We start from the raw sequence: 26,645 nt of genomic DNA, 5'->3' as shown, positions 1-26,645 counted from the left end.
TTTGGGATCCCAAGGTGCTGCATCCAACCCTGGGAAAGAGCTGATGGTCCAGGCACTGTGCAAAAAAGCATCTGGTTTGAAAGAGTGATGCTACAGCACCTCCAGAATGAAGACAGGCTGAGAACATTGGGGCTGTGCAGCTTGGAGAAGAGAAGCTGCGTGGAGACCTCAGAGCAGCTTCCAGTGCCTGAAGGAGGTCTACAAGGATGTCAGAAAGGGACTGTCCATCAGGGACTGGAGTGATAGGACAAGGGGTGATGGGTTCAGACTTAAGCAGGAAGAGTTAGGTTAGATATAAAGTAGAAGTTCTTTCCTGTGAGGGTGCTGAGGCACTGGCCCAGGGTGCCCAGAGAAGCTGTGGCTGCCCCATCCCTGGCAGTGTTCAAGGCCAGGTTGGACACAGGGGCTTGGAGCAAGCTGCTCCAGTGGAAGGGGTCCCTGCCCGTGGCAGGGGTTGGAGCTGGAGGAGCTTTAATGTCCCTTCCAACACAAACCAGGCTGGGATTCTATGAAATGCAAACCCTCCAAGTTGTCCCCTGTGGTTGATGCTGACCATTGACAGTACTTGGAGATGGGCATTTAGCTCTCTGCTCTCTGCCAGCCATGAGGATGCTGCCAGCTCTGGCAGTGCCACAGGGATGTGCAGACACCAGAGGCAGGAAAGCCATCTTCTCTGCCAGATTTGGAAGAGAACTGAATGTCTGAAGACCCAAAGCATCCACACTAGCTGGAGGTCAAGGCATTTTGGTGCATACATTAGCTGTATTTCTCTTGCTGGACACACCTGGAGAGCTCCAGTCCCTACATTTGTTGCGGAGGGAAGCTGTAAGTGAATAGAATCATAGAAGAGCTTGGGTTAGAAGGGACCTTCGAAGGTCACCTGGTCCAACTGCCCTACCATGAGCGGGGCATGGCAGGGAGCATCCCTACTGCCACCCTTCAGAGCACCCCTGTACCCCTCGGCCAAGTGGCAGGAGTGTATCCTGTGTGCCACAGCACTTTCTGTGGGCTCATCTCCATGGCTGGGGAAGCTGAGCTTCTTGCTGGAAGCCCTGTGTTCACCGCATGCTTCCTCTTCTCCCCATGGTAAGCACTCATTCTCCAGCAGGAAAGCAGCCTCTTTAGTTTGTGCGTGGAGGTTGCATGAGCCAGAAGAGATCCACGTGCCTTCCTGCTGCTGCTGTGAATGACAGGTTGAACACCAAGAGACCTGCAGACATGGTCTAGAGGGTTTGGAACTCTCCCAGACACACACTGCCATCAGTTTGTGCCATCAGATCAGACTTGTGCAAGCAGGGGTGCACTGTGCCCTTAGTTCTTCATCAGTGTGAAAGTTCCTGCCCAAATCAGTGCTGGGTACAGCCTGCTCATCCTCATTTTCTTCTGGTCTGTGACAGTAGTGACATCTTGTCCAGAGGTAGCTGTAGGAGCAGAGGGAGCTCATCCCAGAGTGGGTGACGGCACAGACTCCTGCATGCCATGTGCTCTCCCAGTGTTTGAGGACACCTGGAATGACCTGTTCTCTCTCTGTCCCACAGTGGGATTCTATCAATGAAATGGATGAGTTTTTTAGCCCCATCCACACCTACCAGGTCTGTAATGTCATGACCCCCAACCAGAACAACTGGCTGCGGACCAACTGGGTTCAACGGGACGGCGCGCGGCGGGTCTATGCAGAGATTAAGTTCACGCTGCGGGACTGTAACAGCATGCCGGGTGTGCTGGGCACCTGCAAGGAGACCTTCAACCTCTACTACCTGGAGTCCGATCGGGACCTGGGTACCAGCACCCGCGAGAGCCAGTTTATGAAGATCGACACCATCGCAGCCGATGAGAGCTTCACCAATGTGGACCTGGGGGTGAGGCGCCTGAAGTTGAACACGGAGGTGCGGGGCGTGGGGCCACTGAGCAAGAGGGGTTTCTACTTGGCATTCCAGGACATAGGCGCTTGCATCGCCATCGTTTCAGTGCGAGTATACTACAAGAAGTGTCCAGCAACAGTGAGGAACTTGGCGTCCTTCTCCGAGGCTGTGACTGGGGCAGACTCGTCCTCCTTGGTGGAAGTGCGGGGAGAGTGTGTGGGCCATTCGGAGGAGAGGGACACCCCCAAAATGTACTGCAGCGCCGAGGGAGAATGGTTGGTGCCCATTGGGAAGTGCGTCTGCAGTGCTGGCTATGAGGAGCAGCGGGATTCCTGCATGGGTGAGTTTCTGCTTCTTGCTAGCAATGCCTGCGAGCGGAGGGATGGCTGCAAGGGGCTCTCACCTCCTTGGAGATGGGTTGAGGACAGAAGCCCACTCACACAAACTTGGACAGCCAGCCTCTGTGGAGGTAAAGGGCTGCCCAAGCCTTTGCTGACCATCTTCATGCTTCCAGAATGTGTTGCAGGTACCACCAGCAAGCTCCTTGGGAGCTCCTGTGAGCCTGACCATAACACATCCTGGCACACAGGGCTTTGGGATGGGGACTGGTTTTGCAGTGGAAGCTGGCACTGGGACAGGGACTGCCCTCTCTCCATCTTTTCCTACCTTGGAGCACGGTGGCCCAGAGCTCCCATCCCAGGGCCCTCAGCAGCTCTGGCTGGTGCTGAGATCTCTGCTGGTGCACTCCAGCAAAGCATCACTTGACTCCTCCAAAATGCCCCACCACTCGCTTCCCTTTGGCAGGGGGTTTGAACGAGAGGAAAGCAAAGAGAAAACCATGGAGCTTTCATGAAACAAGGTTATTGCGTCCATCCATCACGGCTCCCCGGGGCCGCTCAGAGCTCTGCAGCCTGGGGGTGCTGGGGGCCTTCCTGGGGACCCTCTGTGCCGCTGGGCAGGCTTCAAGCTGCCGACTGTGCAAACTGTGATAAGGAAGCGGGGTGACCAGCAGCAGCCGTGCACCAGGCACAGGGATGTGTGTGTACAGAGCACGGGCTCCCCGTGAGAGCCCTCTGCACAGATCTGTTTGCTCTGGGTTTCTTTATGGGATGTGTTTAGGGGAGCAGCACAAATAAGAGTGCGGGGCCTTTGTTTGCGTTTCATGGAAACGCCAAGTGGAACATTTGTCTTAGGGAGACTTGATGCAAGGTCAGGATGTCCGATGCTGGACGGGAATGGATCCAGGGGCTGATGGGACCCACACCAGCCCCAGCGGGCCCCCAGCTATGAGAGAGGAAAGGACAGGCAGAATAAATGCTTCTACCCGAAACTCCTCCTGCCTGCAGCCGTTGATTTGAAAGTCATCTGAGATAGAGCTGATAATTTATAAAGGATTCTTTACTGTGAGGGTGGTGAGGCACTGGAATGGGTTGCCCAGGGAGGTTGTGAATGCTCCATCCCTGGCAGTGTTCAAGGCCAGGTTGGACAGAGCCTTGGGTGCCATGGTTTAGTGTGAGGTGTCCCTGCCCATGGCAGGGGGGTTGGAAATGGATGATCTTAAGGTCCTTTCCAACCCTGACTGTTCTACGATTCTACGATTCTATGTTCAAGAGTAGGTGCAAAGTGTGCATGAAAGGGGCATTGGTGTGGGTCCCAGCCTGACTGCAAGGAGCTGTGAGTTGATAGAATCATAGAATGGTCGGAGTTGGAAGGGGCCTTACAGGTCATCTTTAAAGGTAGGGACAGGGACACCTTCCACTGGAGCAGCTTGCTCCAAGCCCCTGTGTCCAACCTGGCCTTGAACACTGCCAGGGATGGGGCAGCCACAGCTTCTCTGGGCACCCTGTGCCAGTGTCAACCCATGCTGCTCAGCCAGCAATGCTCTCTGGTGAAAATCTCCAGGGCTTGTGGCATCAGAAACGGGACAGAAATGGCACCGGACTTTCTCTGACCTAGGTATCAGCTCACACTCCTGCTTTCCCTTTCCCATTGATCCAGCACAATGAGTTGGATAGCTCAATACCTCTTCCTTGGCATCTCCTTTGAAGCAGGGGCACATGTATTTATACACAAAAGCAAACGGATGCCGATCTTTAGTCTAAGCTTCTAGCGCTTGACGGGGGCAAAGTGCATTTTTCAAGGTGAAAAGTGCCTTTCCAGGGTGATTTATAACCCCAGCCAATCTGCCGGGGTTGGAAATTAGCCGTCTTAATTGTCAGGTGGACAAAAGCAGGATTCCAGTGGCTGGAAATTCTCATTCTCCATCCCAGGGATGAGATGATATAAATCACTCCTTGTGGCCCTAATAATCTTTCTATAAATATCAGGGAAACTCATTTTTTTGCTTGGGGGGGGGAAAAAATTAGAGAGAAGAAGCTTTGCCTCTATGGCAGTGTTTAAAATGTGATTCCAAATTAATTTCCTTCCGCTTTTCGCAGCCAGACGCCTTATTTGTCAAAGCTAAAGATGTTTGAACAGGGGAGGTTTCTCCCCCTCCTCTTCAACGCTCATTTTTCTAAGGACCTGCCAGAGTGAAGGAAGAGAGCTCTGGAAACCAGATCATGGCCGGAGCTGTTCCCAGCCCTTCAGAGGAGAAGGCAGGCTGTGCCACAGAGCTGGGAAGGACGGGGTGAGGTGGGACATGGTGGAGGATGAGGAAGAACTTGGGGAACTTCTCTGCCTCTCGTCCTCTTTACTGTCAGCCATCACCTTGGATACTTAAGCAAAGGCTGGGCAGGAGGGCGGTTGCTGGGGTCTGTGACTCCTCGCGCTTACTCCAGCAGGATCCACACGTTTCATCTTATTGTGATGTCCTGGTGTTTGCCGTAAGGATGTGAGGAGCAGTTTCCATGGGATTGGAGAGAGGAGCACGCTAAGGCTGCCAGCTGGGCTGGCATCAGATGCATCACAACTCTGCATTGCACAAGGCATTTGTCCCCCTTATCTACAGATGCACAGGACCCCCTTTTTGACTGCACCAGATCTGCACATGAATGGCCACAACTGCTGATGGAGTCCTGGAGTCTGCCAATTCCTACAATTCCCAGCTTCCAGTCCCATGGAATCTTCTGCCACTGGCACTCCAAGAATGAAACCCTCAGGGTCTCTGTCCCAGGGCAGCTCAGCCCTGCTGCCCCACTCACTCTTCCGCACCTTAGTCAAGGGTCTGAAGGATTTTGCTTCCCTCACCCCCATCATACACAGCCAGCTCTTTCCTCCTTGAAACTCATCACTCCGCAGCAAGACACATTAGTATCTCTTAACCACAGCAAATAGCAACTGCTCTGCCTAAATAGCAGAATAAGCAATGGCATAAATAAAAGGGATCTGTCCTTGCATTTTATCAGATAAGAAGACAATCAGCATAATCCACCTTATTTATATGCAGCTGCTGTACAGGACAAATAGAGACCCATCTCAATAAGGTCAGTGCAATTAGAGTAATGAGAGAGGGAAGGACTTCAACCCTGGTTCTGCTTCTGTGGGAATGGAAGACAGCCATAAGCCACCTCCTCAAGGAGCCATGAGGCTGAGACCCAGAACAAGTGTTCCACATCCTGGGGTTGGATGGAGAGGTGCAGGGAGGCTCCAGCAGGTGAGGACAGGATCCCTGCACCCACACCCCTCCTACCTGCCCTGGCCAGACCCTCTTTGGGGACGGCTGCCCTTTGACTCCATGATCCTTGCATCAGGGTCAGTGTTTTGGGGCAGATCCGCATCATTCCTTGGACAGACTCTTCCTTGTTGTCAGAGTGGGGGGATGAGCCTTGGACAGAAATGCCATTCCCAAAGAGAGTCTTTGCAGTATATCCATGGGTTTCAGGAGTTTGGGAGCAGGCATCTTAACCTCCAGGTATCCTGATGGCTCTGGCTGCTTTCCCTCTGCTGTGCTTGGGGGCTTCACCTTGGCTGGAAAACAATGATGAGGGAGCAACAGGGAGGTGATTGCTGTTCCATCAGCCCATTTGTAACTGAGGAGGGTGTTTATAGCCTGCCAGGGCTGAGTGAGCATAGCTTCCGAACAGGGGAGCCAGGAATGAGGATTTGGCACTGGGGTAGACTTCACCCAGCTCTGCTTGAGCTGAAGAAATGGCAGTGTCCTCTAAACAAGAGAAGAGAGGGAGATTGTCACTATTGGGACCCTTCCCAAACTGAAGGAGAGGTGGGAATAGGAGAAGATCTGCTTGCGCCTTATGGACAAACCCCTCTGCTGCTGGACTCCTTGTGTCTTCTGTGGCACATGGCTGGTGGAAGCGAATCTGGAGAGTCTGGTTAGCAGTCTGGGAGGCAGATAGTTTTTTCCAGTCCGTGGGATTCATGCTGATGAACCAATCAGCAAATTTAATGTACCTTAAACCTTCCTTGTGGGCAACTTTAATCGAGCAATTAAAGCACCACGGCATTGCTAATTAAGAGGAAAAAATACCCAGCTTGGTAATTACATGTTTGTGAATACAGTTTTGCCTCCGTGGACCTTTATGAAGGAAGTCAGTGGGGGCTGACTTTCCAGGTGGTGGGGCAGCAGGGGAGTGGAGCTGTATGGTGTGAGAGGAGGGAAGACTTCATTTAGCTGCATCATGTCACTGATGTACTGTGCTGGTTGGGCACAACCCAGGGACAGAGCGAGCCCTAAACACCCCAGGGGACAAGATGACACAGGTGAAGGTGTTGGCAGATGAAGCCAGGTCAGAGACACAGACTCCAGCCATGCTGGGCAATGACCTGCAGCCACAGCAGCAAACCTTTGTAGCTGCATGAACAGATGTGGTCCAGATGCTGGTGTTGGAAGTGGAGGAAAGGTGGAGGTATACGAACCTGTTCTCCCTGGGCTTGGGCATGAGGGGACAGACCCTTTGCCCAGTGCACTGATTGCCCCTGGATACCTACCCAGGGAGACCACAGCCTGTGCTTCCTTCCCTCAGTGCAGAAGAGATGGAGAAGCATGCAGGGGGGAAGAATGATGTGCGAGTGGGTTAAATGAGTCCATTAGAGCCTTGCTCCATTCTCTTCTTTCCCTGAACTCCAGATCCCTTTCTAAGCCAGAGAAGCCTCAGGCTTCTCTCTCACTTTTCTGGTAACAGTGATTTTTCTTCCCTCCTGGGTAAGAGCATCACAGAGGAACCTCAAGCTTGTTGTGTGATGTCTTCATGTGAAACAGCCCATACAGGCTGCTTGGTTAGAAACAGGAGACTGGTCTTGCTGTGCTGACTCCAAGCAAACCCCATTTTTCCTGGCTCTGAGCTACACAGAGCTCCCAGGAGTGTGCCTGGGGGTCACACACACCTCTGTCAACCAGCAAACCTGGGATTTCAGTGCACCCATCACCAGGCTGGGCTCCACCACCCTTAGGTCCTGCCTGGAAGTTTATGTACCATATATCAAGGTGATAGATAAATGTATGTCAATATGCCTTCCAATTGCAACTGCAGACAAATATGTTGGAATACTTTTCCCATTTCCCTGCAAAATGGGTGTGGGTTTCAAGGAGACTTTCTACGCAAGTCCCAGTGCTCATATGCCAGCCCCGAGCTGCAGATTCAGTGATGCCTGCTCAGACTCTCCTCTGCCCATTGGCAGGGTACCAGCCTGTCACTCCAAAAGCCAGACTGCACCATTGCCCTGGGTACCCACCATGGAGGGATTCTGCTGTGAGCCTCCCAGAACAAACCTTTCAAGGGCAGGAGCAGTGATAGTTCCAAAGATGCGCTATGGGAGTTCTGCAAATGTCCTTTCTGAGATGCCAGGCAGGAAAATCAAAGAAACCTAGTGATTCACAAGATTTTCATTGTTGGTTTGCAAACCGGTCAGCTGCTTTGTAAAATACAGGCAATATCAGCTGGTGAGATTAAATCACCTCTGTTTATCCCATGCAAAGCCCTGCATCCTTGAAAAACACCCCCAAAACACCAATAAAAACTAAAACCAGTGTGTTTTCCAGACCACATAAGCCAGGACTATCCAGGATCCTGGCATTAGACTTCATATGGGAACAGACTGCAAAGAAGATGTGTCAGAGACGCAAATTGCTCGCACAGTATGGGCTGGGCATTAGGAAATCTTTCCTTACAGGATTATATCCAGCTCTGGGATGGGATCCTTGGAGCCGCACTTCCCTCATACCAGTCTGTAGCCCCAGACCTGGATGTTAATCGATCTGTTTGGATCCCAGGGTTGCTGGGCTGTGTGTCCATGGCTAGTTCAGCTCAGTGAGCGTGCTGGAGGAGGACAAGGTAGTCTCAGCATCTCCAGAACCTTCAGTCCCTCAAGCAAGCGGCCAATTGTATGTATGAGGAAAACAAAATAAAGCAGCCCCAACACTTAAAACAATTCTGTATGTTTACTGGTTAGGCACAAACAAAAAGGACAGAGATTACTTCATGTCTGCCCTTTCCCCACCAATAGAACAATATGGGGTTTATCCCGTGTTTTATTGTTTGCCACTTTTCCTCTGAGTTTGCTGTGTTTCACAGCTGACGTAGATGAAGGGTGAGAATGGTGCTAGACTGGAGTTCAGGGCATCGACAGGGATGAAACAGATTTCATTTGTGCTTAGTTGTCTCTGTAGCCCCTACAAGAGGTGCTGAAGAGCGGCTGGGCTGTGATGGATGGATCTGGCAGCATTCAAAGACCTTCACCAGTTTGGGAATGTGGGGTTTTTTGTGGTTTGAACACTTCCAGAGAATCTGGCTCCTCGTCCCACACAGCATTAGGACAGAGACAAAAGCTTGTTCCGTACTTTGCATGAGATCCCACACACGACAGTGCTTCTTGTGTGATGACTTCTTCCCCTTCCTGAAGACAAGATGCTGCTGCTGACACTTCCCTGTGGAGAACAAAAGGGCTCAAAAACCGGATGTTTTGCATCCATCCAGCACCCTGTGGTGCCCTTCACTTGCTCCTGCTGTAGAGCATTATAAAGCTCAGCCCCTGTGTATTTCCAGAGCCATACGCATGTGGTGAGAGGGCTCACACACCCTCTAAAGCTGCATGATTGTTTCTGCAGGGGCCGGGGTTAGGTTCTTGGTGTTCTGTGTGACCTTTCTGCATTTATGCATCTTTGCTTCCTGAAGCCTTGCAGCAGGGGTACAGGGTTACCTCCAGCACCATCTTCTGCAGGGGTGGCTCCCGTTCAGCCCTGCTCCTTTCTGAATCCAGCATTTTCTGTGTTCGGTTTTAGCCTGGTGAAAGCCATGGGGTTTTTCCAAAGCCTTGGATAATTCTGTCTAAAACCCTCTGAGAAGGCTGAGTTTGGAAACAGCTTTTTTTCTAATTCTAGCATTAGGCCGCTTGTTTCTGGCTGACTCCTGCAAGCTGTAGCATCTCCCACATAAGCTTTATGAAATGCCTTTGCTCTGAGAGCATTCTGGGCTGTCTCACCTACATGACCCTGCACAGCATCCCCTTGACTCCAGAAGGGTGTCTGCACCAGGCAACAAAGCAGCGCTCATAGCAAACTGGGATTTGGATGCAGATGTAAAGAAGAGGATCAGGATGGAGTCAGGGGTGATTTCAACAGGACTGAATTTAAGGCATGAGGCAAGAACTGCTGATTTTAATATAGCAGCACAGTGCAGATGTGCAGTTTGGGATGCAGCCAGTCTGCACCATCAATGGTTCCAGGTTACCCAGCACTACAAGTGGAATTACTCCACTTTGTGGGTGAAAACTGCCCCCATTCCCTACTCTGCAGTGTTTAGGAGTGTGAGATGGGTTGAACTGTGGGAAGACGGACCAAGCAGTGAGGAGGTGATGTCAGACAAGTTCTGGTGTGTATTAGTGGTGTGACGGGTTGTAAGGTAGCACTGGGTGTGGGAAGGGTTGTGAGCTGTACAAAGGGGCCACATGGTGGGAACCGGGTTGTGTGAAGGGCTGTAAGGTGGTGTTCAGGGGCTAGAGGTAAGGCAGTGACTGCGGGTGGGTGAGACAGAGGCAAGCAGCACACAAAGGATGCACAGAGCATCAGCAGGGCTGTGGGGCGATGCATGATATTAGGACCAAGAATCTACCCGACAGAGACAGTCCAGTCCAGTCCTGAAACACCCCTCCAAGACCACAGACCAACCTGGTGAGAGACCCTGCGCTGACCTGGGACTGCAGAGAAAGGGGAGCGCAGCCTTGCAGAAGCACAAGGTTTGGCACAATCAGGCAGAGGCCTCTTTTAAAGACGTGACTGTGAATAACACGCTGCTGTTTCAGTGTCTGTGTCATGTGGGAGCTGAGATTGGTGGCATCATGTTGAAACCAGATTGAAAGGAGCTGGGATTTTCTGCGCTAGCTTCTGCCGCAGCCTGGAGGCCTCTGGGACTGGTTCCTGTCTCTGGCTGTCACAGTGGCTATGATACGCTTATTTCTCTCTCTATCTCTTCTCAGCACTGCCAAAGGGAGGTACCTGGCTGCTCTTCTGGTGGCTGCTGATGCTGAGCTTCGATGCAGGGTCAGAGAAGGGGGCAATTGGTAGCATCAGTCCCACATGGCACCCTCTCAACCGTGCCCTCACCCTGTCCCAACCTCCCAGGCTGAGGATGGAGCTGAGAGGGAGTGACACAGAGTCAATGTGCAGCCCCACTGAAGCAGCCCTTGGTGGTCCCAGCAGGGCCACCTGCAGAGCACTAGTCCCAGACAGTGACTTCAGCATGAGAAGAGCGGCTCGTTCCCAGCTAACGTATCCTCGACAGGTTCATCCATCATCTCCCGAGCTCTGCCAGCTTATTAACAGATGTTGTCCTGTCCCCAGAGGGCGGAGAGGGAGGGAAACAAATGGACTGAACTACAGATGGCTGGCAGAGCCCTCCCCATGCTCGCTGTTTATGAGACAAGCCTGCTGCTCCGGGCTACCTTTGGCAGGTGATGCACTGGAGAGTGGGGCTGCTGGGCTGGTAAAACCAGGCAAGATGTGCTGCACAGGGTGGGGGGATCAGTGGTGTTGACCCCAAAAGGCTGCAGTGATAACTGGGGACCCACTTACGTGACAGAGAGCTGGAGGTGTGCTCTGCCAAGCACAGGTTTGTGTTGGGTTTTGTAGGCTGTGCCTGTGACACTGGGACCAGCAGTGTGGATGTGCAAGCCTTGACCTGGGCTGCAAGCGAAGGTCGCTGCTGTCCCATGTGCACTGCGAAACCACACTGTGAGATGAAACTGCAAGGACAGACAGAGAGCCTTGGCTGGCTTTTACAGGAAGGTGGCACTGGGGGCAGAAGGATGATACTAGTAGCAGGACTTCTGGGGGTCCGCAAAGAGGCAGGGCCCTTAGGCACAGATTTAGGGTATAAATCGCATGAAATAATTAAAAATAAGAAATCCCCACCTTCTGCAGGGCTCCTGGGAGGGCAGCGGGACGAGCTGGGTGCAGCAGGACAACCATTCCGTAGTGACTTCAGGTTTTGGTGGCTTCAGTGCATGCTACAGCCATAACTGTGGAGCACTGTGATTTTAGACCTGGTGCATTTGATGGAATTTGTCTCACTGGATGCTTCTCTGCCTGTTTGCTTTTACCAGAGCTAAGCCAGGAGGTCCTGGTTTTCCACATGGCGCTGGCCTGGCATGAGAGAGCTCAATCCAGAGCAGGACATCCCTGTCATCCTGTAGGGATTTCATATCTTGTGCAGGTTCCAAGCTGGTGCCCTCTCCCGTGCCTATGAAGGGCTTTGCACGTGTGTCCTGCTCCCATCTAAAGCAAGCATTGAGGCACACAGAGGTGCATGACCCCATCCAGAGCAGTGCCTGCCCCAGCCCCAGTTGCTCTCCAGGCCTCCTCATGTTATGCTGTCCAGGCTCCCAACAGCTCTGCCCTGGTGCACAAATTCACCTGTAATTTGTCATTTAGGATAATTTTCCCCTTGAGTGCATCTAAAATAATTGTGAATCATTGCTACGGGTAATTAACAGGGTTTATTTTTACAGCATTGAATGCTAAGTGATTACAACTGCTTGGTACAAATCTGCTTTACAACTGCTTGGTACAAATCTGCTGCGCTTCATGTTCCCATCCTTCCCCCATCTCTCCATAGTTGATGTAGCACTGATTTCTCTGCCCTTAATTAACTATTGGTATGTGGGGGAACCACTTCAATGCCTCTTGAATCAAGAGTCCCTGGTTGCTGGTTGCTGCATGGGTAGAGATGACAATGGTTTGCAGGACCAAGAAGGATTCACATAAGTTGAAGGCAATGAATCCTGACATTTACACTGCCCAGCGTGGACAGTGGGGCTGTGTCATCGCAAGGGCATTTCGTAAAGGCAGGGAGTCCCTCTTAGTGCGTGGCATCAGGAGAACCAGTTAGCACCAAATTGTGACAGATGTCCTGGGTTGTCCTTGGTGCAGCGGCTGGGGACAGCAAACCTCCTTTCCCAGGTCTGCCTCCGCTGTATCCTCTGCTCTTCTGATGGATGATCTTGGGGAGATGAAACGTGTCAGGGAGGCTGGGGAGCAAAGCCAGCCCTGAGCTGCATCAGTTTCCCCCTAAGTCACATCTGCCTTCCCTTGCACCCCCAGTTTGGGCATTTCTGCTCCTTGCCCTTATGCTGTTCACGAAATGGAGGAGCAGGAATTTAGGAGCAAACTCTGCAATGGCTGGGCTTTGCTTTTCCAGCCTGCTGTACCAAGACATGACACCAACCTGTGACACCAGCATCTCTGGCACATGCAGCGTGTGTACATCCTGCTGGTGCTCTTGCTCCCCTGTCTATAAGGTAGCATTAGGTGCCAAGTGCCACAGAAGCTGGTGACAGTAAAGAGAGACCAGCAAGGCACCAGGGGTGCATGTGGATGAAGCTCTGCCTTCAGCTGCTATAGCTGGAAGTAGCTCAGCTATAGAGTCTGGTTTATTACTGTGCAGCGTGTGCTCTGTGAAATATGCAGGTAGCACAGGGAGATCTGTGGCAGGGGAAAGAGCGTTGTTAATAAGAAAACAAATCAGCACCTAGAAGCAGAACAAACAGACAGCACGGAGGGACCCAGACCACCAAGGATGCCGGATCACAAACAAAACCCTTCTACATGTTTGGAAGCAAAAATTGAGGCAGAATGCAGAGTTGGTGATGGGGGCTAAAGGTATTACCACCTCGGTAGGGGAAAACTGAAATGAGTCAGAGCCAGGAATAGTGCTTGAGTCACTGGAACTGGTCCTAGAAATGCTTGATGAATACAGGGACCCAGGCAGAGCCGGGTTTTTCCTTACTTGGAATGGCAATGTGCAGAAGAGGGCAGATCCTTCCACGCCTAGGCAGACACTTGATGTGCCACTTGTCACTATGGAACTAATCGATTTTCCTAACGAGAGACGAGCTGTTTGTTTGTGTGACAAATGATGCACCCGGGGGGCTGCTGCGAGAGCTAGGGTCGGGATGGAGCAGAATGATGCCATTGCGGGTGTGGGATGAGCGTGTGCTCCTGCCTCACAGCCCCAGCACCAGCACGAGGCAGAGCCACCAGAGGCGGGATGTGTTGTCAGAAGAAACTCAGCCTGGCTCGCTTGGCTTTGCTGTCCCTCCACAGACCTCAGTGTGCGCTGAGAGCTTGCTGCAAGGTGAAACAAAAGAGGGTGTTTCCCCTTTGTTTTGTGCTTCCAAAGGAGCTGTGGCTGCCCCATCCCTGGCAGTGTTCAAGGCCAGGTTGGACACAGGGGCTTGGAGCAAGCTGCTCCAGTGGAAGGGGTCCCTGCCCGTGGCAGGGGTTGGAGCTGGAGGAGCTTTAAGGTCCCTTCCAACCCAAACCAGTCTGGGATTCTACAACTCTATGAAGGAAACTTGTTGCTCTGTGTAGCAGCGCACCAGGGTCAGAGGACAAGCACCACCATGTCCCAGGAGCGGAGCTTTTAGTTCTTGAAACCCCTGCCATGGATGCTGTTGGGCACACTCAGAACGAGCAGTGGGGCAGCAAGAGCACTGCACTGCACAGCACAGATTTTGGCTCTTATAATAGCGAGGTGATTTCCAGTGCTGCCTGATTTGTTCTTTGCTGAGCTCCCTGTCCCAAGGCCAGGCAATGGCCCTGAGCGGCAGCAGGGAGTGTTCTGGGCAGCAGGCAGGAGGGAAGCACCTCCAGCTTTGCAGGCAGGTCAACAAGAACAAAGGCACCCGGATCTGCCTGTGAAACAGTGGGGAACTGGTACCAGGCTGGCAGTAGCACAGCCTGGGAGAGAGACAAAAGCAGTCTTCACAGGGCTGGTTTCCCATGCCCTGGATGGGGGTGAGAGCCGGGTCCAGGTTCGTGCTGCTGGGATCTGCCGAGCTGTGGGATGCTCCTCTTGCAGGCGCATCCCCCTGACCCTTCCCTCCTCCGCAGCCTGCCAGCTGGGATTTTACAAGTCAGCCCCTGGGGACCAGCTCTGTGCCAAGTGCCCCTTGCACAGCCACTCGGAGAGCCGGGCTGCCCGCGTGTGCCGCTGCGACAGCAGCTTCTACCGGGCCCTGCAGGACCCCCCCTCGGCCGCCTGCACACGTGAGTACCCCAACATGAACCATCCATGGGCAGGCGTCATGTCCACAGACCCTGCAGATGAATGCACCCCTGCCCCTGTGCGTGCTGCACAGGGCACTGTGGCAGCCTTTCAGCACTGGGTCTCCCCTTGACATGTGAGCTGAGACCCCCTTTGCTGCACTCCCTCACTGCCCTCTGTCTCATCCTCATCCTGCTGCTCTCCAAACATCCCTGCTCCTCTCCCAAGGGTCTCTCATGTGATGGAGTAGGGTGAGATCATGGCTCTGCCAGCAAGCTCGACCTGCTCACACACCGGCCACTTGCTGGCTGCTCTCCTTTCCACAAACGGTGAGGGTGATCAGACCCAAAGGGCAGCACGAGTGTTGCTGTGCTCTCCTGGACACTGGCACTAAGGTGTGTCCTATGGTTTCAGCTCAAGCCTCAGCAATGGGCTGCTTTAAGGGGTTCAGTGCTACTAAAAGGGGACAAGAATATCCCAGGAGCCCTCCTCCTCTCTGTAGCTGGTCCAGGAGGGAAGAAGGGTGGATGGCTACTAGCTGATGCCAGGCTGAAAGACATGTCAGCAACATCTGACTTGTGTTTCCTGGGGAAATATCTACCCAAGGTTGTTAAACTCCCCAAGAAATGCCAGTTTACCCTTCCCTTTAGATGAGCAGGTCCTGTTCTCCACTGTTCAGCGCATCCACACCTTGGCTCTTTCCCCAAAAGTCTTCATGCATCCCCATTACTTCCTGCTTCCCCTCTGAACAAACATCAGCTCTCCTGCCTGGCATTTGGCATCATAATCCAGAGCATCTCACCTCCATGGCACTTTAACCTGAGACCTGTCTGTGGAGCATTCCCCACTCTGGGCAGCATTCCCCTGCAGCGTCATTTGTACGCGCAGGTACAAATGTCAGCACCTTCTCAACGTGGACATGACAACACCGGCATGCCCAAGGTGCAACTCTCCATCGGTCCCATGCTTTGCAGCCCCCACTCTGCCTGAACCTCCGCTTCTTTCCCAGGCCCCCCCTCTGCTCCCGTGAACCTGATCTCCAGCGTCAATGGCACCTCGGTGACACTGGAGTGGGGGCCTCCCCTGGACAAGGGGGGCCGCGCTGACATCGTGTACAACGTGGTCTGCAGGCGCTGTGCGGGCGATGCCGGGCAGTGCGAGGCGTGCGGCAGCGGGATCCGCTTCGTGCCCCAGCAGATGAGCCTGGTGAAGGGCGCGCTGACCGTGACCAACCTCCTGGCCCACACCAACTACTCCTTTTGGGTGGAGGCCGTCAACGGCGTCTCTGACCTCAGCCTGGAGTCCAGGAGAGCTGCAGTTGCCAACATCACAACAAACCAGGCAGGTAGGAGGAGCAGAGGCTTTGCCTCCGCCTTTGTGGGTGATGCTGATGTTGCTCCGATGTTGCTCCAGCCAGTATCCGCAGCAGCCAAGGGCTGGTTTGGTGATGGGCATGGAATGCCCAGAGGAAGAGGGTCACAGAATCACAGAATCCCAAGGGTTGGAAGGGACCTCAAAAGATCATCTAGTCCAACCCCCCTGCAAGAGCAGGGTAACCTAGAGTACATCACACAGGAACTTGTCCAGCCGGGCCTTGAATATCTCCAATGTAAGAGACTCCACAACCCCCCTGGGCAACCTGTTCCAGTGCTCTGTCACTCTCACAGTAAAGAAGTTTTTCCTGATGTTCACATGGAACCTCTTATGCTCCAGTTTACTGTCCTTCTTGAACCTATCCTCTCTGCTGCAGGAGGAGGATTCAGGGAGCCAGGATGGGCTGGAGACAAGCTGCTGCCCAAGGCAGCAGTGGTTCTCTGGTTCACAGAATCCCTTTTCATCCTCCTTTCCCTCCACTTCAGCCTGCAACTGCTGGTAGAGGCTCCTTTTCTGCAGGAGACAGGGGGCACGGAGAACACTTGTTCGTTGACAGGAACATTAAGTGGAGCATGAATCTTTCAGGCTGCTCCTCCAGCCTTCTGTCCCTTCCCAAAGGGCCAAGCAACAAGCAGCAGTTCACGCTCTGCTCTTAGCTCACACCAGTGCCAGGCCCTGGCAGGTGACAGCAGCTGGGGGAAGTCTCTCTCATGCGTGTCTCATCTTTGCAAATCCCTTGATTTGCATTGCTTTTTCCCCAGGAAACCATAGAATAGTTTGAGGTGGAAGGCACATTCCAAGGTCTTCAAAGAAAGACAGAGGGAGGCTTTTCAGCAGGGCCTGTTGCAATAGGACGAGGGGTGATGGTTTTAGACTGAAAAAGGGAGATTCAGGCTGGATGTGAGGAAGAAATTCTTCCCAGTGAGGGTGGTAAAAGCCTGGCACAAGTTGCCCAGAGAGGTGATAGATGCTCCATCCCTGGAGACATTTGAGGCCAGGTTGGACGTGGTTCTGAACAACCTGATCTAGATGTCCCTGTCATTGAAGAGGGATTGGAACTAGATGAGCTTTGAAGGTCCCTTCCCATCCAAACCATTCTACGATTCTTTGGTTCTATGATTTCAACCTCTGTGCTGGGAAGTGGATGCTGAGCAGATGCTGCAAAACCAGCGGGGTTGGAAATTTGGTAGTGATTGAAGTTTAGGTATGTGCCTGCTCCAGCTCCACACCACAGAGCATCCTGCCCACCTTGAGGGGGTGAGTGACCCAGCCATGCTGGTGCTGGGCACTCTTGTCACCCAGCCCCTGAGCAGGACAAGAGCGGGTGCAGCAGTGATGCTCTGGGGCAGATTCCCATCATCCCACCCCGTCCCAGCTCCCTGGGGTCTTGTGTCCCAGCAGTGATTTCTGCTCCTCGTAGGAGCCAGCTCAAAGAGCTAAAACTGCTGCCTTTCCATCCCTGAGTACCCCACTGCAGTCCCTGTGGCCTCTTTTGGTCTTTTGGTGTTTTTGGCAGTTCTGGGGTAATGTTGGACTTGGTGATCTTAAAACCAGGTCTTTTCTAACCTGCTTGATTCTGTAATTCTGTAATTCTATGGCTTTAATTGAAACACAAATATGGCTTAAACCAGGGGTCCTGCATGGTGCTCCAGGTCCAGCCTTCCGTGCCGCCGTGTCCGGCTGCTCTCACCATGCCCAGCCAGTGGGCACCTAACACCCTGCCATCTGCATCCCCAGCCCCATCCCAGGTCATGGTGGTCCACCAGGAGAGCACAGGCCAGAACAGCGTCACCCTGCTGTGGCAAGAGCCAGACCAGCCCAATGGCATCATCCTGGAGTATGAGATCAAGTACTACGAGAAGGTAACGCAGAACTTGCTGCCACAAGCTGGTTCCAGCATGGTTTAGACAGGGGCTTGGTTTAAACCCTGATAGCAATTGCTGCTGTCAGCCAGCCTTGCACAAAGGACTGTCTTGGAAGGCTTTGTGGTTGCTGTGTTGATGCAGCAAGGTTTCTGGGGGTTGTTTTTCGCCAGGACAAGGAAATGCAGAGCTACTCGACTCTGAAATCCAAGGGCACCACTGCCACTATCTCTGGGCTCAAGCCTGCAACCCGCTACATCTTCCAGGTTCGGGCTCGCACGTCCGCGGGCTGCGGGAGGTTCAGTCAGACTGTGGAGGTGGAGACGGGGAAGCCAGGTGAGCGACTGCGGTTGTGGGGTGTGGGAAGTGTGGGGCAGGGAGCTTGAGGAATGGTGATGACCTCCTGCATGGCCACTGTGCCTCTGCCGCGTAGAGAGGAAGGCTGGAGGCACATCTGGGGTTGGAGCTTGCAGGGCTTGCTTGAGGTTGCCCTGCTGAGATGTGCTTATATATTAGAAAGAAGAGGGAGGAAGGACATAGCAATTAAGGCTAGGAAGATATGGTGAGGTCCTGAGGCTCCAGGCTCCACTCTGTGCTGGTTTGCTGTTATCACCATGGCTTTCCCACATCTATGCTTGGTTTTCCCATGTGTAAATGGTCCCTATATACTGGAACAGCCCCAAAGCTGGGGTTGCATGGATGATGGTGCTTAATCTTTGAAGACTAGAACTCCGTTGGGTTAGGTAGGTTCCTGAGCCCAGCAGAGTCTTTGCACTCAAGCTCACTTCCTTCCTATCCTGCTTCTTCCAGTTTCTCTCCGGTACGACACGATGACGATTGTCTGGATCTGCCTCACACTCATCACTGGTCTTGTCGCATTGCTGGTGGTCTTAATCTGCAAGAAGAGGTAAGTGTTTTCTGGAGGTCAGCGTGGCTTGTCACCAAGAAGGGCTGGAGGTATGGGAGATCTTGAGCACGACTTTTCTCTTCTCCACTTGTCCAGAGCATCCATAGGTCAGGAGTTAATAGCAACCAAGAGACTTTGTTTAAGGGTCAGTCTGCCTCCATGTCCCCTGAGGCAGAGCCAGTCTCCAGACCTTCCCCTCGTTGGCAATCCTGGGATAAAGGTCTTTTCCAGCCTGGTTGATTCTAGGATTCTATGTCAGCAGACTGAGTAGCAGTAACGATAGCAATAGCCATAGCAATAGCAGAACCAGTACCACCACCAGTACAAGGGCTGACTGGATGGGCTTCAGGTGGATCCTCCCAGGCTGCCTACAGCCCTGGTACACACTGCCTTCCACCCTGCCTTTGGGCTGCTGGTGGGAGCAAGAGACAAGAGCACTTCTGACTTGTGTGTCCCCATGGCAGGCACTGCGGGTACAGCAAGGCTTTCCAGGACTCTGATGAGGAGAAGATGCATTATCAGAATGGGCAAGGTAGGACCTTCCCTGCTGCTGCCCCTGGGGTGTGAAGGACCCTGCGGATGGGCAGGGGTCTGGACCATACCCCCTGGAACTGCTGTGATTTCCAGGGAGGAGGGTTTTGACCACTGACTGCTTCTCGGGAGGTGTCTAGGAGAGCTAAACAGGGGCTCTGGTCCCAGGGACACACTGGTGATGGGGTTTGAGGGGTTGCACAGCATGAGATGGGACTGTGGTGGCTCACCCCAGATAGCAGCAGGCCAGAAGAGTGATGGCTTGATGAAGGGGGACAATTACATTGAGGAGACCTGGGCAGCTGGGTTCTGCACTGCTCTGAGGACACTGCTATGCCAAAGAATGCCTTAAGTTCCCTTGTGGCTGCAACCTCTGTGGCTCCTCAGCACGTCAGCCCAAGAGTCCTGCCCTTGCCCATCCTCTGCCCAGCTGCTGGGTGCCCCTACTTCTTAGCAGAGCTGCCTGAAAGAGCTTATCTCCTTTCTCCCCTTTGAAACCTGGCAGTGAAGTTCCCCGAGTCCAAGTTCTATGTGGACCCTCACACGTATGAGGACCCCTGCCAAGCTGTGCATGAGCTCACCCGTGAAATTGAGGCCTCCCGGATCAAGATCGAGAAGGTCATTGGGTCTGGTGAGTCCCTGGGCTGGGCTGCCTCTTTGCATCACGTCTGATGAGGGAAATCCAGTCTGAGGTTGCGCTGGGACCACAACAGGCTGCACAGCACTAGTACGGTGCTCACCCAGGGCTTCACCCACTCCATATCCTGTTAGAGACCAAAATCATGGGCAGAGTGGGAGTTTTTCTGATGCATGAAATAAGCTCCCTGGAGGCAGCCCAGTGCAGGGGGCTGCTGGTGTGGCACCGACAGCTCAGGCTGACACAGCAGATGGCTCAGCCTGTCTTGTGTGGGTGCTCCAACGTGGCCACCCTGCTTTGAAACCTTGGAGCAAGCATCTACAGTGACAATGCAAATGAAATTGTAAGCGAAATGGCACGTTTTCAGCACAAGAAGGATTTTTCGCAGGGAAGCACAGGGCAGAGATGGCAATGGAGCTTCACCAGCAGCGCCCCAAGGGCTTACCCCAGAACAGCACTAGGAAGCCTGGCTGAAAGACATCGTGCTGCTCTAAGAGATTTCCAAATTCGTTCATTAAAAGCAGTAAAGCAAGTGCCACTGTAATCACTGTTACTGGCCCATCACTTTCAATGTAAGGCATCAGAGGGAGGTGGTATCTGATATTCCTGTCCAGTTGCCAGAGGTGACACTGGAAACTGGAGGCGGGAGGTCCTTTCTGTACTCAGAGGCAGCGATGCACAAAGAGCCTGGGAGTCCAAGGGGATATCACAGCAGACGGGGTGATCCATGGTGCTGGTGGGTCAGTGCAACAAGTTCAGGAGCTTCCCATGCCCTTCCCTTGCCTTGCAGGGGAGTCTGGAGAGGTTTGCTATGGCCACCTGAAGCTGCCAGGGAAGAGGGAGATTCCTGTGGCCATCAAGGCGCTGAAGTCTGGTTACACGGAGAAGCAGAGACGGGACTTCCTGAGCGAGGCCAGCATCATGGCGCAGTTTGACCACCCCAACGTCATCCACCTGGAGGGGGTGGTGACCAGGAGTATGTTGGTTATGGGGACGGGATGCTGGTGGGCAGAACTGGGATGTATCTCCCTCTGGGCACCCTGGGAGATGGGGGTCAGGGCTCACTTTGGGTGCACTCATTTCTCTGGCTGCCCCAGATGCCCACTTCTCAGATGTCTGTTTACTGGGGCCCCCTCCATCCCACCCCCTTGCCTTCTCTTACAGGACGGACTTCCCATGTGGCAGTTGTTCACCTTGCTCTGCAGTGGCCCCAGGTCAGGGTTATTGGTTTAGGAGATGTTCTACCCATTAGTGTTTATTTTAAAGGCTGCCTGTGTTGCATCTTAATTTGAAGTCTTCCTTCAAAAAGCACATTCTGATGCAAAGCGTTATGCTAATGGCATGTAGATTTCAGCAGGATAAGGAAGTTGACCTAGACACATCAATAGCACCGGGAGGGAGGGGTAAGTGTCGGGGTTATTGCCACATCCCCAGTGCTGTGCCCGTTCTGTGTGGTGCAGGGGTGAGAGCGCTCTGGGGGGGTGCAGGAGGATGGATTCACGTCTCTTCCAGTAAAAGCCTGGCACTGGGCTTCCCAGAGGAAGGTGACTTCTCTGCTAACTTGACCTCCCTTGTCTTCTGCAGGCAAATTAGTAATGATTGTTACAGAATACATGGAGAATGGCTCGCTAGACACCTTCCTCAGGGTAAGGAGCTCTTTTGTATTTTCATTCACTGCACATCCCCCTGGGCTGAGTGACTGGAGGAGAGGCTGGTTCCTGCTCCTCAGCCTCACAGCCACTGCAATCCCTGCAAGAGAGATGTGTGCTCTGGGCTCTCACCTCTACAGTAGACATCAGCTCCAGGGCATCGTGCCCAGCTCCATGGGGAAAGGCAGGGACACCAGCCTGAGCTGCATGTCAGAGGTGCTGGGAGGGCAGGAAGTAGGCTCTGGGACAAGACAGAGGCACTGGGGCTAGAAGAAGTACTAAGTCAAATACAAGAGGTACTAGGGCATTAGTTTAATGAGAGCAGCATCAACAGGATGCTGGTGAAAACCACAGATGAACTCTGGGATATTTCCTTTCCAGAAACACGACGGGCAGTTCACGATCATCCAGCTGGTGGGCATGTTGCGCGGCATCGGAGCAGGCATGAGGTACCTGTCTGACTTGGGCTATGTGCACCGGGACCTGGCTGCCCGCAACATCCTGGTGAACAGCAACCTGGTCTGCAAAGTGTCTGACTTTGGCCTCTCTCGCATCCTGGAGGATGACCCCGATGCTGCCTACACCACCACGGTGCGTGGCTCCTAGAGCTGCTGATATCTGGACCAAGAATGTGAACCCAAAGAGCTTTTGAGCATTTTCCTTCATACAGGGACATCCCAGAACTGAGGTGTGCAGTGAACACAGCAGGGGGATGATCAAACCTCTCCAGGCAAACAGCTGCTGTGGGCACATGTGGCTCATTGCACTGGGACTGTCCCATGTCCCTGCTGGAGTCCTTCCATAGACTGTAGCTCCATCCACTCCTTCAGTTGTCCCAGAGCCATGGGTCAGTCAGTGGGTGTTATGGTAGACTCAGCAACAGGGTGGCCACACAATAGCTTTTCCTTGTGACTCTGCCTCATTCAGGGGTGTGGGAAGGGTGGGAATCGGCTTTGCAGCCCAGGTAATTTTCATTTCATGTAAGACAGTTCTGTCTGTGAAACCATTTTAAGACTTTTCTGGCCAACGTGACAGCTCTGGAGTTTGATGTGCTGCTCCACTGGAGGTCACCAGAGGAGAAATGAAGTGTATTGAGGGAATGTGCTCTTTTAGTTCTTCTCTGGCCATGAAAGGGGGTATTAATGTGCTCCCCAGGCACACTTCTGACTGGGAAAATGTTGTGGATAGACAGCTCCCGATGGAGGCCAGTTTGGAGCTGCAGCTGAGGAGTCTGAGCATCAGTTTTCAGAAGGACAAAGACTAAAGAAGCAGAAAGAGCTTCAAGTTGCTTTGGGTTAGCTGATGGCAATGCCCAAAGCAGTTGCAGCTCTGAGCGATGAGTGCACAGTGGCCTATCCTGGAAACCATGGCCTTCATGCTTTTCGCTTGGCTTCAGCCAAGAGAAGAATTGAGCCAGGATGTGTCCTCTGTGAGTCTTTGTATTCAGCTGCTCCCTTTGGTATCTCAAAGGCAGACACCTTTTGTGATATTCCAGATCCTTTAATTCTGGGGAACATTCCTGCTGCTTGGTTCAAGTACAGCATCCTCTGCATCTTGGCTTTGGGACTCTCAGAGGAAGGGTCAGAAGAGGCACAAGATCAGCTAGGGCTTCCTGGTGTCAGAGCAGCCCACGTCCTTCTCTGCGGCATACAGACACACACAGCCTGTCCTCCCTCCCACTACGCCAGTCTCTGACGTTTGCCTCCACTGTTCCTTCCTTTTTCAGGGGGGGAAGATCCCCATTCGCTGGACGGCTCCGGAGGCCATCGCATTCCGCAAGTTCTCCTCGGCCAGCGACGTGTGGAGCTACGGCATCGTCATGTGGGAGGTGCTGGCCTACGGCGAGCGCCCGTACTGGAACATGACCAACCGGGATGTGAGTGCACATGGACGTGGGGCAGCACGGTGCAACCCTGCCTCTCCTCCTGCTCCCTCCCAGGGAGGGCTGGGGAAAAGGGACCCAAAGAGCAGCCCTTGCCTCTCCTCAGCGCCCCGCGGGGCTATGCACACTGTGCTTGTCCTCTCAGTGGGGACATCAGCGTGATGCCCATCACTGCACTGCACAGATTTCCCCTTGCAGCACCATGGCTCCTAGCTGTGCCTGGTTGTGTGCACTGTGGGTCTCCCCATCCCTATCTGTTGCTCTGTACAAGACTTTGTGCTGGCTGAAGAGCTTCAGCACATGTGCCACCTTTCCCATTCCCTGGAAGGGGTCAGGGCTTCCCTAGGAGCACTGCAGCCCCACTGCATTAGCCTGGTTGTTCCCTCCTGCACCCAGGGCTGGGGGTCCATCATTTCTACTGCCCATGTGAGGCTGCTGAGAGCACCAGGCTTGCATCACCTGGCAGTCAGCTTTGGGCTTGTCAGAATTATATGGAGCTGCTGTTACCTCAAAAGTGGCATAAAAACTATAGGCAAACGTAGGTTATGTTCCTGATTATAACCTGGGAGCAATAGTTCCAAAAGGAGGTGATAAAATGAGTATTTTGACTGTAGAACCACAGAACTTCCTTTTTACTTTCACCTACAGGGACTATAAACCTATTTGCCTTCTCCCTGCTGTGGGAGTCCTGAGAATACCCTCTCCCAAGTGTTTTTAGTATTTTAGAAAGTGGCCTTGGTGACAACAAGGAACGAATGCAGTGCTCCCTTCTCCACACAGCTCTTCAAGCAGGGTTTCCTCCGAGCAGTGGCAAGCCCAGAATGACTGAGTGCGAGTGAGGGTCTCGTGGCTTGTCTGGTGGAGGGAAGCTGCAGTATTTTAGGCCTATTGGACTCCGTAATAAATCCGCTCTCATAGCAGTGATTTCTGTATGTGTTTGGTATCCAGCCTGCTCCCAGCTCTCCCGAGCCTTCATACGGCCCTCTGGAAACCTGTTGTTCAGCATGAATCTTGTGTACACCTCACCCCATCTGATGGTACCAGCAGCTCACGCACCAGGGATCATCCTTGTGTGCCATTACCCAGGCTGCTGAGACTCAGTTAGGGTGCAACTCCTGCCTTCCTCCCAGGTCATTAACTCGGTGGAGGAAGGCTACCGCCTGCCTGCCCCCATGGGCTGCCCCACGACCCTGCACCAGCTTATGCTGGATTGCTGGCAGAAGGACCGCAGCGAGAGGCCACGCTTCGCCCAGATTGTCGGCATCCTGGATAAGCTGATCCGCAACCCAGACAACTTGAAGTGCACGGCCACCGTGAACCGGTAAGGGCTGCGTGGCGAGCTGGTGCTGGGCAGAGCATGTGAATGAGGGGTGTTTCTGTCCAGCTCTAGCAGCAGTGTCTTCCCCTGTGACCATGGTCATGCATAGGGCTCATGGGCACGGATTAGGGTGGGCACATCACTGCCTTGCTGCCATGGTCTGCTGTAGCAGTGCCCATACAGCAGCGATTCCTGCCCTCACCTCACCTCTGGCTCTTCAAGCTGGACCTCACAGCCTGGCCACCGAGGGCCAACACCTCCTGGTCTAACCCCTTGTTTTCCTGCTCCCAGGTTCACCCAAACGCCCTTTGACAGGGGCCTCCTGGACCTGGCCACCTGCCTGACTGTGGAGGACTGGCTGGACTCCATCCGACTGGGGCACTACCGGGACAACTTTGCCATGGCAGGGTACTCCTCCCTGGGCATGGTGATGCGCATGAACATAGAGTGAGTACCGGAGAACAAGCAGCACTGGTTGGGCTGCCCTGCACCTTCCCACTACCCTCAAACAGTGACCGTCCTGCCTTGGTTTGCTCAATCTAGTCAGTCCCTGATGCCAGAGATATAACCCTAAGGAAATGGTGTTGAGATCTGGGATGATGTCCAAGGCAGTGCTGACCTTTTGGAGAAGGTCTGGGAGTTGTACTTGAGAGGGTGTGAGCACCAGGTCACCTCTGTGATTTCTCTCCAATGTCATCGTAGATTCATTGGTAATTTGGGTTGTAAGGTGCCTCACAAAGTCATATAATCCAGATTATACGATAGGTACGAGGTAGCTGTCTCCTTGCTCTTCTCACCTTTGTTTCCCAGGCAAAAGGTTTGTCTGGACCAGAGCGTGGCTGTGCCATACTGCAAGGCTTCTCTGGGATCACTGGGAAACAAACAGAGCTGGGGGCACCTCAGAGCTTCTTCAGACCCCAGAGCACTGGACTAGCTCCTTGCTCAGTGCAGCTGGGCATGGAGGTACCGTGTAGGGCCTTGGTGTGAGTGCAGGGTCACAGCCAAGTGGCCAAGGCTGGGTTAAGTAAGAAGAGCTGGGGAAGATGTGCCTGACCCATCCTCCTCTTGCTGTAAGGAGCTGCCACTTGTACAGGGGTCTCCAAGGTTGCTCATGCTCCAAGCAGTACCAGAAAAGGTGGCGACTATACTTGCTATCTCTTATACTTCCATACTTCCTATCCTGGTCTTACATTTCCCCATCTGTTGGTATTAGCACTAGTGCCAGGGCTGACAACAGCCTCTCCTGCCTCTGAGAAGACTTTTTCCCTGTCAAAAGGCATGGAGCTGCCAGACGGTTCCTGTGACTCAGGAAGGATGTGGCAGTGCACACCTCGGTCGAGGTGCAGCAGGTTGGGAAGGAGCCAGTGGAAGGGAAGATGGAGAGACACAGACAGAGGGTTGTCATGCATTGAGTGGGGGCTGTACTTGGGGCCTTTGCTGGGGGATTGAGCTGCTACTGATCCTTGTTTCCCATGCACATCAGGGAAGCTCTTGAGCGGGGAAGGCTCATCATCCATCTGTCTTTCTGACTGGGTTATCTGAGGGCATCGCACTAAAACTGAATCCAATTTCAGATCATTGATCTTGTCACCTGCTAGCTTGTCAGGAGTGATCCCCCTCCTGCTCCCCCTGGAGCTGTCACAGCAGTCCTGTCAGTAGGATATGGCCAAGGGAATGGCAGCCTTTGTGCCCCTGGCAGGATGCTCATGAACCCTCAGCAGTAGCAGACTTGTGCTAATGGGCAAGTGGAGAGGAGCCAGACGCGAGGTCCTGGGCTGGTCCATGGGGTGCATACATGGGGAGGAGCAGTGCCTCTGTCCAGGTCCAGCCCTTGGGGTGTCTGACAGTGTCTTTGTTCTCCAGGGACATTCGGAGTCTGGGCATCACCATGATGGGCCACCAGAAGAAGATCTTGAGCAGCATCCAGGCCATGAGATCCCAGCTGCTGAACACAAACGGCCCCAGGAGGCATCTCTGATCATCAGATTTGCAGACCTGCAATGGGCATTCCTTAACACTTACCCTGGCAAAGGGGCAGCAGGGTGGTGAGCAGGAAAAGGGGCACCAGATCAGGACCTGGAACCCCACCAGCATCTCTTTGATTTCAGCATCAGTGGAAATGTGCTTTCCAGATACCTCGATGGTCCTGCTGCCTCCTCCCCCCATCTGAAGGGGGGAGCAGACTT

The 26,645-nt window shown here is 53.3% G+C and overlaps 1 protein-coding gene across 1 annotated transcript in view; it reads left to right on the top strand.

Annotated features, from left to right (window-relative positions):
* EPHA8 (EPH receptor A8) overlaps positions 1–26,437 on the top strand; it is a gene marked incomplete at both ends in the record, with an annotated part of 42,895 nt that extends 16,458 nt beyond the window's left edge. Inside the window, 15 exons of the mRNA XM_080631104.1 lie at positions 1,539–2,202; positions 14,146–14,301; positions 15,309–15,644; positions 17,411–17,535; positions 17,709–17,871; positions 18,346–18,442; positions 18,907–18,974; positions 19,479–19,604; positions 20,401–20,586; positions 21,195–21,256; positions 21,641–21,850; positions 22,986–23,135; positions 24,272–24,462; positions 24,751–24,906; positions 26,323–26,437. Of these exons, the coding sequence (XP_080487230.1) occupies positions 1,539–2,202; positions 14,146–14,301; positions 15,309–15,644; positions 17,411–17,535; positions 17,709–17,871; positions 18,346–18,442; positions 18,907–18,974; positions 19,479–19,604; positions 20,401–20,586; positions 21,195–21,256; positions 21,641–21,850; positions 22,986–23,135; positions 24,272–24,462; positions 24,751–24,906; positions 26,323–26,437 (2,805 nt within the window). The remainder of the gene's footprint in view (positions 1–1,538; positions 2,203–14,145; positions 14,302–15,308; positions 15,645–17,410; positions 17,536–17,708; positions 17,872–18,345; positions 18,443–18,906; positions 18,975–19,478; positions 19,605–20,400; positions 20,587–21,194; positions 21,257–21,640; positions 21,851–22,985; positions 23,136–24,271; positions 24,463–24,750; positions 24,907–26,322) is intronic.
* Between the last annotated feature and the right edge of the window lie 208 nt (positions 26,438–26,645).

This window comes from Psittacula echo (assembly GCF_963264785.1).
Source record: "Psittacula echo genome assembly, chromosome: 17".
In the NCBI taxonomy this organism is placed as follows: domain Eukaryota; kingdom Metazoa; phylum Chordata; class Aves; order Psittaciformes; family Psittacidae; genus Psittacula; species Psittacula echo.
This window is presented reverse-complemented; position numbering and strand designations above follow the sequence as displayed.